The sequence below is a fragment of the Mauremys reevesii genome, linkage group 20 (genome assembly GCF_016161935.1).
Source record: "Mauremys reevesii isolate NIE-2019 linkage group 20, ASM1616193v1, whole genome shotgun sequence".
In the NCBI taxonomy this organism is placed as follows: domain Eukaryota; kingdom Metazoa; phylum Chordata; order Testudines; family Geoemydidae; genus Mauremys; species Mauremys reevesii.
The window spans coordinates 21,776,231-21,787,882 of record NC_052642.1 but is presented as its reverse complement, the minus strand read 5'-3'; the positions used below and the strand labels follow the sequence as shown (position 1 = coordinate 21,787,882).

General features: G+C 47.5%; 2 protein-coding genes across 19 annotated transcripts in view; one reads left to right on the top strand and one right to left on the bottom strand.

Annotated features, from left to right (window-relative positions):
- The first annotated feature begins 52 nt into the window (after positions 1–52).
- On the top strand, positions 53–6,565 carry TTC19 (tetratricopeptide repeat domain 19). 3 transcript variants are annotated; one of them, XM_039507643.1, is made up of 10 exons: positions 53–263; positions 894–997; positions 1,522–1,632; positions 2,010–2,048; positions 2,256–2,312; positions 2,649–2,710; positions 3,457–3,551; positions 4,107–4,261; positions 4,655–4,817; positions 5,817–6,565. In XM_039507643.1, the coding sequence occupies exons 1-10, from the start codon at positions 83–85 to the stop codon at positions 5,939–5,941; spliced, it is 1,092 nt and encodes a 363-aa protein (XP_039363577.1). In that variant the 5' UTR covers positions 53–82; the 3' UTR covers positions 5,942–6,565. The 3 variants fall into 3 exon arrangements, with proteins under 3 accessions (XP_039363577.1, XP_039363579.1, XP_039363578.1); XM_039507645.1 differs by having other exon boundaries at positions 56–263; positions 4,110–4,261; XM_039507644.1 differs by having other exon boundaries at positions 56–263; positions 5,820–6,565.
- A 1,814-nt stretch (positions 6,566–8,379) lies between these two features.
- NCOR1 (nuclear receptor corepressor 1) overlaps positions 8,380–11,652 on the bottom strand; it is a 101,637-nt gene continuing 98,364 nt past the window's right edge. For all 16 annotated transcript variants that reach the window (XM_039507624.1, XM_039507625.1, XM_039507629.1 and 13 more), the window contains one exon: positions 8,380–11,427. In XM_039507624.1, the coding sequence (XP_039363558.1) occupies positions 11,240–11,427 (188 nt within the window). In that variant the 3' untranslated portion in view covers positions 8,380–11,239. The remainder of the gene's footprint in view (positions 11,428–11,652) is intronic.

Genomic DNA, 11,652 nt, shown 5'->3' with positions numbered 1-11,652 from the left:
CCCTTCCTGGTCACATGAACTTGCTACTTCCGCCGTGGGGGGGCAGGTCACTTGTCCCTTGTCACGTGACCGAGCACTGGGCATGTTGGCGGCGCTGCGCAGGGGCCCGGGCCTGGTGGCGGCCGCGGGGAGACGCTGCTCCGGGGCGCGCCTGCCGGCCCGGTGGGACAAGGCCCAGGGCAGGCGCGGGGCCGCCTGGGGAGCGGGGTCCCTGCGGGGGCGGAGCGGGCTCAGCCCCGGGGGCGTCCTGGCCGCCCTGGCAGGTGAGAGCAACGGGAGTCGGTGACCGGGGGGGCTCGGTTATGGGGGCTGTGAGGGTCGGGGGCTGAGGGGGTCTGTTATGGGGGTCTGGATGGCACAGGAGCTATTGGGGCCCATTGAGGGGCTGGTGGGGGGTTATTCGCAGGGGCTGGGATATGAGGGACCTACTGGGGGCAGGTAGGTGGGGGTCTGGGGGGACCTGGCAGACAGAGGTGGCTGTTGGAGGAGACTGATAGGCGAGGAGATGATTGGGAGTCAGGGTGGGGAGAGGCGGTGCCTGGCCTGTAGGTGTGGGAGGGGAGCTGGAAGGTGGGAAGGGGGCAGGCCGTGAGATGGAAGGCTCGGGGTGAAGGTGATGGGGCCAGGGCACTGAGGGTATGGGAAACATCCTTGCATGTGAGTGCAGTGGAAATGGGGCAGGGCTGTTACAAGTAACTGTGGGGTGGAAGTGGCACTGTGTGGGTGACTCTAAGCAGTGGAGCTGACCCTGCTGTTTGAAGGGATTCCCAAGTCCATGCTCCCCCTGGTAGACAATCCCCACCCAGCAGCCCTGGGCAGGGAAGGACAAAACCTTCTCAGCTGTCACCACAGCCAAGATCCAAGTTCATCCAGTCAAATGTTTCTCTTCCCAGCTTTCTCCTTGTTCTCTAAAAATGCTGAGGAAGAGAAGGAGACAAGAGAAGGGGAGAGTGCGGGGACTGAAGACACCATTATATTCCTTTTGAAGAAAGCCAAGGTAAGCTCACAAGGCCCTAGATTACTATTAGTTGTATTTACACAGCCCCAAGAGCTCTAGTCACAGATCAGGATCCCCAACTTGTTACCCATGTAACATTCTTATTACATACACTAACTTCAGTGAAATAAGCATGCTGGTTTGGTGGGGAATTGCTGGGCACTTCCACTGTGAGAGCCTGCTGGGAGGCCTTTTGTGAGATGAACACAACACTCTTAGCCATGCGTCCTATTGATGAGCCAGTCCAGACATTTGGAGGCATGGATGGGGGGAGGGAGCCCAAGTACCAGCTCGCACTGAGGCGTCCGTAAGGCGGGCAGAGATGAACTGCTCTTCCCAAGACATTGATCAGAGCAGCATCTGGCAGTTTATTCTGTTGTCTCTCTGCTCCTGTGAGCAGCATTGGCACAGATGTGTTCACCTGCACAGTGATGCCCTTGCTTGGCCTGCTGGTACACTGGGATCAGCATTCCCACGTGCTGGGATCTCTAATATCGTAGATTTTCCCTTCTCTCCGCTTTCAGCTCAGCATCATGAAGGGGGAGCTTGAGGAAGCAGAGCGGATTCTGCACCAAGCCGTCCAACTCTCCCATCAGTCGGACAACAAGAAAGCCATCATCTATACCTATGACCTGGTAATACTCCCAGGAAAGCTGTGTGAGACAGGGGTCCTCACAGCTGCCATGGGATGTGGTCTCGGTCTCTCTGTCCCAAGCATGAGCTCAAACCTTTGAGCTTGACACATTTATGACTGGGATTGTATGACATGGCTGGCTGGGGTAGCAGGGGCCTGGACTCCCTTGCAGTCTTGTGTTTTTATATTCCTGTTACTTCCCTTGCCCTCCACTGGGCAGTGATTTCAGCAGCTGGTGACATGTTTTTGCTGGGTGGAAGTTGCAGGTAAAAATGGGGGAGGGGGGGAAACCTTTTTGTGCAGAGCTAGCCCAAGTTCAGCAATAGGCTCACATGATGAAGCTTCGGCATCCCTGAGCGCTTTCTCTTTCTCGTCTAGATGGCGAACCTTGCGTTCCTGAGGGGTCAGCTGGACAGCGTGAGTAAAGTCCTATCACTTGAGTCTGTGAAGAGCCCTGTACTGTGTCTGAGATCTTCAGAGGGCTGCCTACAATGTTAAGTATTCTGGCTCACAGCTGGGTTGTACTAAGTGATTCTGCTAAGGCCAGTTTCAGGCATAGATGCCCTACCTACACCAGCTAAGCCTGGGCGCTGGCTCTTTAATGTACTTTCACTTTTGTTTCAGGCAGAGAAGCTCTTCAAAGCAGCAATGAGCTTCTTGCTGGCTGGAGACATGAAGCAGGTAAGGGCTTCTCCACACAGGCTTCCTGCTGGGTGTGAAGTCCCCACAGCTGCTGTACCATTCCTTACACTACCTCTTGCTTGGGGAAGATGTGTCCTTGCACCATTCCCTATAGCGCCGCCTACAGGGAGCTGCTGGTACTGGAGCGGCAGTGAGCTTCCCTGCTATTCGAACAGCATCTCCTGGAGGTAGCTGTTCATTTACACCATGTATAGGGCATTATCTTGGCCTGCATCTGGTCTCTGAGGAAGCAGTGGTTCTGCTGTAAGACTCAAAGAGAGGAGTGATTGTGGCTGCACCCTCTAATGTGCCTTTGACTTCTCTCCCTCCTGACAGGATGACAATGCCATCATTGAAATGTCTCTCAAGCTGGCCAGTATCTATGCTGCTCAGAACCAGTGAGTACCGGGGTGAGGCTGGAGTGCAGATGATTGTTAGCTCCAGGATACCAGTGGTGATTTTAGGGCAGGGGAAGCTCTTTTTTCTGATCTGGGGAAGAGAAGAGGTCCTACGTTGAGGTGTGGGGGCTTCCCTATCCTACAGGGTATTCCCAACATGGAGACCTCAAAGTCAGTGACTGTCATGAGCTTCCTGTGTGAGGTGGCACCTGTGTTCCAGCAGCAGGGCAGGGCCCAGCTGATCTGTAGCATGCCTTCCAGCTAGGTCCTCTGCCACTTTAGATGGAAATAGCTGCAAACAGCTGTAAGGACAAGTCCCATTGATCTAATGGAGAAAACTCTCAGAACAGCTGAACGCCTTTGGGCTCAATTTCAGTGTTTACAAATGTAGTTGGTGGCTGGCTGGCTGGCTGGCTTTTCAGCGCGGTAGGCGAGTGCTCTGTCTGTAGGCCAGGGACAGCAGCAGGGCACACTCCATACCCTGTGTCCCATGGGCAAGAAGGGGATGCTACTTCTCCAGAGCTGTCAGAACCCTGGGCCTGTTTGTTAGGTGACCAAGAACCAGGCCAACAGAATGGGAGGGGAGGGAAGGGTCCCAACAGGAAGCAACTGACCCTCAGGGTAACCGTAATGTGGCTTGTCTCCCAGGAATGCCCAGTGTGTAGTGGTAGTGACCTAACGCTGCCCTGGGGGTGTGGGATGAATGGCCTGGCTTTGAGCTCTGACCTTTGCCCTTTGCTGTGCAGACACAAGTTGGCTCTCGCTGGCTATGAGTTCTGCATTCTGACCCTGGATGAGAAGATAGCCAAATACAGGGACTTGCCTGAGGATGTCCTCCCAGGTAGGAAGCTCCTGGCCTCTTGCTGTCATCAGTGTAGCTTTCTGCCTCTCTGGGGACCTTCCCATGTTGCCATTGGTATCTCTCCTGCCTCTTACAGCCGCTTCCTCCTCCCATGAGCTACAGTCAAGCTCTGTGTCCTTCCTTGTCTCTGCCCCCATCTTACATCTGTCTTTGTTTCCTTCACCACCCTGTCACCTGTGCACTCCCACCCCCACTGTCCAACCATCTCCTTCATTCTCCGGGTCTGCTGTGGCCCTAACACTTCATACTGGCTCCCTGCCCATGGAGCCCTTAATCTGTTTTGCTGTCCTGCCGTTTGTCACAGCCATACCTGCTGCCTGTGCCTCACCCTCTGCATTTGCTGTTAAATAAGGTTGGCCAGGGCAGAGATCTTGTCTCAGGAGTGTGAGGGTGTTGCTCTGGCAATATTACTCAGTGCTGATCCTTTGACAATGCTCGGACAGGTGTTGGTAAAAATCCCCTCAGGGGGGCTGTCTGGTGTCCATTCCTGAGAGAAGTGGGCAGCACTTGACCCATCTCTTTTCCTGCTCACAGCAGAGGAAAGAGCCAACACACATCTCCTGCTTGGTCTGTGCCTGGACTCCTATGGTCGCTACCTCCTGGCCAACAAACAGCTGCCTGGAGCCCAAAGAATGTATGAGAGGGCACTTCAGATCTCCAAGGAGGTCCAGGGAGACACCCATCCCCAGGTGAGCAGGGACTGATGGCTGGGGGCTCAGAATGGCACGTGCTGGAGCAGGGGCGCTGAGCTCATGGCCCTGCAGGGGGTCAAGAGTAAACATGTGCCAGTGCCCAGGCAGGGGAGGACTGAGCTAGATCTGTCCTGGTCTGCCAGCACTGAATCCTCTGCTACTCTGGGAAACCTATTGCACTGACCCATTCATCTATGGGGAGATGTTATGACACCCCCTCCTTTGTGCTGCTTGGGCACCGGTGTGCCAGGGCTGGCTAAGCTGGATATTCAGCCTTCCATAGCTGTAGGTCAAGACAGGACCCTGAAGCTGCATTGCCATTGGTTAACTTCTAAAAGCAAAACTCCTCCTCCCCCAGCTCTAAGACTTCCTCTCCCTGTCCTGGTGCAGACCGTGGTACTGATGAATGACTTGGCAACTGTGCTGGATGCCCAGGGCCTCTATGATGAGGCATATACACATGTAAAGAGGGCATCTGAATTGGCAAAGCAGACCGAGCACCCTGAGGAGCACATGGTGCTGAATAACCTTGCAGGAATTCTGATGCACAAAGGTAAGTATTGACACCCAGCCCAAGCAGGAAAGGTGATTTCTTTGCTTATAACTCTCCTGATTGCAGTAAGGGGGTGGGGGGAGGAGAGAGGGAGCAAGGTCTGTGCTGTGGCAATGAACATAGGATAGGGACTTCAGTGCTGCTGTAGCACTGCTCTCCTTCCCACTCAGTATAATAGCCCAGGCTTGTCTTAAACAACATTTTATGCTGCTTACAAATTTTAACCTGTCAAGTGAAGATGCCTGTACTGATTTTGGGGGGGGGGGGGGAAGAGTTGGTGCCTTGGAGGCAGGTGACTTTAAATTGATTTGAATTCTTACCTACCACTCCTTGACAGCCACTAACTGCCTCACTATCCACCCCACTCTGTTGGGCACTGGCTGTAGTGGTAATTACCAGAGAACACTGCAGCAGTTGTATTCCATCCCTGAGATCTTAAGCTAGGGGTAGCTGTGTTGGGCTGGCTGCAGCTACTGCTCCATCCCTCATACAGGTAGTTCCATGGGCTGAAGACTCTGCAACCATCCAGCAAGATTCATATCTAACCCTTAAATTCTGGAGCCCAGACATGGCTGCTGCCCTGCTCTGCGCACAAGGGGAGTAGCTCTGACTAGCAAAGCATGAACAGCCCTTGGTAAAGCTTCTGTGTCTTACTACTGCCAGGGAAGAGTGAATCATGGAGTTCTAGGCTGGCAGGAGTGGAGGGGACTCTCCCCACCTCCTTCATCCTTAGATCCTGCCTGGGACAGGCTAGGTGAGGTGCTGGTTCTGTTAGTGACAGCTGCTCATGTACAGAAAGAACAATGAGGGAATGGGACAGAGCTGGCTTTTATTTTCTAGATGGAGAACAATTCCCTTTCAACCATGAACTAAACCCCAGTCCTCCCTGGTTTGTGCCTGACTGTTCCAAGCAGTACTTTAAGTGTAATCACTCAGTTTTAGGATGGGGGCAGGGGTGGGTGTAACATTCACTTTGCTTTCTTCCTCCCCTGAACACAGAAGACTTTCTGCAAGCAAGAGAGGTGTACAGAAAAGCCCTGAAACAGGCAGAGCTGAAAGGAGACACTGCATCCATGAAGCACATACAGGAGGAACTGGCCAGGAGGAGAAAGCAGTCAAACTGAACATGTGATGCACAAATGAGGGAGGCTTGAATTAGCTTGGACTGAATGAACTGCTCAAGGCAAGGTGGTGGATTATACAAAGCACAGGAAGGCTGGGACCTGTTGCCATTTTCAGTGGGAACTAAAATAGCTTAATTCCAGATTCAGTACTGAGTAAGTACAAGGAAGGAGGTACTGGTCTTGACAAACTCAAAATAAAGCTTTGATTGAATTGCTGGAAGCTAAAGGCTCATTAGTCCATGAACAGAGTGCACTGAACTGTACTTGATTACCAAGCTTAAATGTGCTCTGCTTTAATCTGAGATCTGTCACTACTATGGGAAGTGGATTCACTGGGAGTGTTGACCAGTGCTCAGAATGGTGTGCCTTTTAAAAGTTACAAGTCACGAGAGCTCCTGCTGAATGCCTTAACTGAAACAGTAACATTATCACTAGTGCTTTCCCTTTACCCTGCTAGAGCACCACTAGTGCCCAGCACTGCAATGCAGAGCCATTTACATCGAAGGAAGGAGGGCAGAGAGTGGTAGTAAAAAGCAGTTTCATTTAGCTTTTAAGTGAGAAGGGATAGAACCATTAATATAGGCCAAGCCTGCTTTTTTTTCTTCTTACTGCAGGGAACAAATGCACTTCAGCTAGACTGCTGGGAGAGGCTGTGGTATAGGGGGGATTACCAGGTGGGTAGGGCACAAACCCTGGGACTCTTAAGTCAAACGGACTGCTGCAGAAGGGGTAAAATGGAGCCCCTTCTCCCCCAGCATCAGAAATCTGCAGAGGGGACCCCTTCCCCACTGCAGGGTTCTGGAGCCCATATGGCATCCCCCCTTCTCCTAGCTGTGACCTTTAGGAAAAACCACACAGAGGTCAAAGTAAACTGAACCAGGTACAGGAACCAATTCAAGCAGGGCCTGACAAACAGATGTGGGCAGTGGCTTTCCTGTAGTCTTTACTCTAAATATTCTCTCCCACCCTAGCCCCATTGAAAGGATTAAAAAAACTAAACCAGAAAGTTGTAGAACAAAGATGCACCATCCCACGATCACATTGTTCATTGGGCTTCTCTATTTTAGCCCTGTCTCTTGTCTACATACATGGTAAGGCCAGTGGGAGAAAGACTGGTGCACGCTCTGTGCGCAGGGGCTTGCACAATAGGACCCATTCACAGCTGGCTGTTGGGTACTGTGAATCATGTATAGGAATGTCATCACTTAATCTGGTTCAGTTCCCCTCTGTACAATGGAAAGGACTGCTCTTCCCTGGAGTGCGAGGCACTTACACTACTGCTACTGAGACTTTAGAGAGAGCTGCCTTGGCACATTTGTTTCCATTTTTGAAAGGTGCTGTCTGTACTAGAGAGCAGATCTGTCTCCTCTAGACCACAGTAAGTATCCACAAATTCACCCCTTGTGAGGGGAAGATTGATCTGCGTTCCCAAGACAGGTCATTTGTTCAGAAATCAGATATATATTAACCCACTTCAGTTTCACCTCCTGTGCCCAGAGTGCACTTACTGAGCAAGACCCAATTAACCGCTTGTTCAAGATTTTCCTTCCACAGTGTAAAGGTTACAAAACTCAGTCATTATTGGCTGTTGCTAAACACCTGAAGCTTCCTGCTGCAAGAGGTAGTTCTGCTCAAAAACAATGACAGGAGTGCCTCCTCAACCCAGTGCTAGAGCACTGTACTTCATACGGATATGCAGATGTGTGGGTTGTAACACAAATAGCCTTTGAACAGTTCATAGCAAGGCTACCCAAGAGGGAAGGATAAAATGAAGATTGTTATAACAATCCTAAGGACAGTTAAGTGGGCAGAATTACTTTAAGTAGTGTCACAAGTGGAGCTAGCTTTGGGGTTTTCAAGAAGCAGAGTGGGTAAGAGGTTTGTTTACCATCATATTCAAGAGCACACCTTGGTGTAATGTGCACACCTGAACATTGTCACTGTTCAGATTACTTACACTAGTGTTGTTGGGCAGCAGATCAGTTAATCTTCAATGCATTCAGGTTTGGTCCTCTCTAGACTGCGTAGCTTGGCCTTCTAGCAGGAATGCATGAACTCGTAGGCCAGGTTAGTGAATAGTGGGGCTAGGGGCCTGATTTCCAAGCTTAGGCCTCCCGTTAATTACAAGTGCAGGTTTGTCTCCACAAAGAATTGCTAAGGGAAGAGAAAACAACAATTACAGGCTCAGGTGTGCCCACAGAGAATGAAGGACTAAATACCCTATGTTTTATATACCACATTCACTGTAGTATGAGCATGCAGTTGCCAGATGGACTTCTATTTCCTAGAACTCCAGTGGTCTATTCTAGTGTTGTAATCTGAGACTACTTGAATTTCAGTGCCCTACGGGGTGCTTCAGCTATTTCTGTCAAGTGTTGTGTTTGTCAGTCACTCTCATCAACACAGCTTGATGCTGCAAAACAAGAGGGACACAGAGCAAAAGGAAATGGAGAACTGCTCCCCTTTATTGATTGGTCTGAATCCAGAAGTCATTGTCTACTGAAGACATTTTGTGGGGAAAAAAACTGAATTTTAGTATGGCGCACGGGTTTTTTTCAAGTCTGAAATGTTTTCATATCAGAATCACTGAACATACCAAGAGGAAAACATCGTGAAAGCACTGATCAGAAATCAACAGTTACGAATTTGTAGTAAACTACTTTTGTAAACAATGATTTACAGACACCTTCCTGTTTGAAACAGGCCAGGTGTAATTCCATATTCAAAGGCTACTGGAATTTTTTTTAAATAATGCTTAGGCTCTGGGTATTATCAAAAATTAAAACTTAAGGAACCCTAAAAAAATTGCTTCACAATAAGAAAAACAAAAGTAGATGTGCAAATGCCACTCTTATCCTATGCCTCTAGGGTTATTCCTCAAAAGAGAGGCTGCTTGACTACCCTTATTTAGTTAGGATACCTTGCAGCAGCAGTAAAGAGAACACACAGATTTCCCTCCTTTATGTAAATTAGGCTAAAGAACAGAAGATGTTCATACAGTACAATTAACCATAGGCTTTGCAGGTACAAGCCTCTATTTCAAACATACTGAGGTTTTGTTACACTGAGGAAAGGAGAAAAGACAAGCTTTGGAATGGCACTCCATTTTTCACTTTCCCAAATTTAAATTCACAATATGGGGAGACCAACTTATAGCAGTGTGTCCTTGAAAATGAGTAAAGAAAATAAAGGACAGTTAAAATCAGGGGGATAGGGACTCCCAACAGAGTTGTTCACTTTACACCTGACATGCTTCAGGGTTTTCACATTTTCAGGAGGACTAAAGATTTTAAACGCTTCCAACTGATTTTAACGCTGCAGGATACAGCATTTAAATACAACGGCAAAGCAAATCTGCAATACTTACAGCTCATCAAGTTTCCAAGACAGACTGCAAACCAGCAGAGAGGAGTCTAAAAAAATCTCTTGTTGCTTTCTCTTTCCTACAGTTGGGACAACCTGGGGCTCTCTTCAATAAAGTACAACACACTTTTAAAAGATTTACAGCACAAGGGGTTCTCTACCTCTTCCCATTTGTTAAATACAGGCAAAGGGCACCACAGACCTATGAAACGCAGCACCTGCATGGACTCCAGGTTACAGCTAACACAAATTTGTATACCTTCCAGACATAAGGAATTGCAAATACAGGTCTAAAATTAAACTCTTCAGTAGGCTAAAAGATTGTGATAAGTTTGACAACCTCTTCCTGAGACAAATGTTGAATGTGGTCTTGGTTCAAATTGCTGAAGGGACACATGCTGCTTAAATGTTTCATTTAATATTTGACTTTCCACCCACCCATTCAATAGTTTTCTCCCCATATCAATACTTGTCTCCTTGTACCCCAGAGCACTTAAACTCATGGTCCTGGGGCCAGTGCAACCATATGAAAGTGAAACGTGGCAAACAGATTCCAACTGACACGGTGGCCACACTAATCAGATGCATGTATATACATGTACTACAAGTATATTACTACAGTAGAGGCCTCTAATTCCAGCAGGCACTGACAGATGAATGATTAAAAAGACCCTCTTCTAGTACCATAAGCAATTTTTTTTTTTAGAGAGAGTCTCTATCAAGTAAAGTTTAGGGGTTGGTTCAATATAAAAAATTAGGTTTCCATGCAAATCACTTTTCTTACTGGAGTAGGTTTTAAAATACACATTAAAAGACATTTAGCAATTAGAATGAAGTGAGCAATAATCACAGTATCTTTTTCAAACTGGCTGTCAGAACCCAGAAAACTGACTCTCATATTCCTTGATTACAAAGCTCAGGAAGTAGCTTTATTTATTTTTAAACTAGAGCAGTGGATATATTTTTCTTGATGGACCCAACAACCCACCCAGAGCCTTTGTTCAGTTAAGCAATCTGCTGTGATTTATATGGATATTTATGGTAGTAAAATTTGTTTAAAATAGTAGCCTTTTTCAGCTGCATACAATGCAGAAACAGAAAACATTAAAAGAGTCTTTTGGGGCACAGTTAAATTACCAGTGTGCATAACAGTGAGGTATGACTCCAGAAGCTGCTTGGTTGGGTTTTTTGTTATTGTTTTTTCTTTTTAAACTGAACCATAAACATACCCATGCAATAATATTTCTGCAGTGTTGCTAAATAAAACTGACCGCACTGAAAATTTACAATGTGGCAGAAATTTAAAAATCAAAGAAATATCATCTTACCTCAGCAGACCTGACTATGTTAATGTACAGAATTTGTTAAGGGGTCAGTCTTAAAAATCAACATTTTCACAAGAGCTTGAACACCACTGTGTCTATGGAAAAAATTAAATTGAAGCACACCACCAGTAAGAGGTGGCACTGCATTAACGGGCAATGATGCTATGTCGGTTGGGAGAGTAAGGTATGAAGAGTACTCTACACTTGAGAAAATGCTTAAAAAAAATTACAAAATGACCCCCAAGGCTTATGCAATGATTGAACATAAGTACACCAGACACTATAGCAAGGGAAAAAACACTGCAAAAAGTACTCTCTATTTACAGAAGAATGATTTAAAGACATTATGGTTTTCTTTACAAATAGATGCAGAACAGGAATAGTCCACTTTTTAAAAAGTCTTTACATATTTATTTTTAGTACATCAACCCTCCTCGATCACGATCCTCCTACACATGGTCTGTGCAGACAGAATCTTTTCGATTTACTCTCCAAATAGTTCCCCATCATCTCTTCGTGTGTGGCCCTTGCTCTCCTGGGAAGTCCCTTTGGGCATAAGTCAAAAATAGAGTTTTTTCGACCCACAAATTAAAAAAAAACTCTGCATAGTTCAGTCATCACTGTCAGACAGAGTCTCATATTGTGCTGAAAGCAGTGGTGCAGGCTCTCGCTCCCATATCCTGTTCTGTTGGTGAGTGGCTGCTTGGCTCATGGATGGCGGGGCACATGCAATAGACGTTGGTGGTGTACTGCTGAGCATCCGCATTGTCAAAGGGTTGTAAGGAAACTGAGTTGATCCTAAGCCAAAAAAGTTTAACTCAAATAAGACAGGCATCACTCCAACCAGATCTTCAAGACTTAACTTTGTTTTCACTACATGAATAGACGTGTGACAGATCAGAGGTCAACACTGGCATTTTCCACCAAGATTCCAGAACCTAATAATTTTAACACCAGACCCTTGAGAAAGGGAAAGTTAAATTTACTCCTTAAAATCCCCATTAGTTTATAGCAGCCAGGATC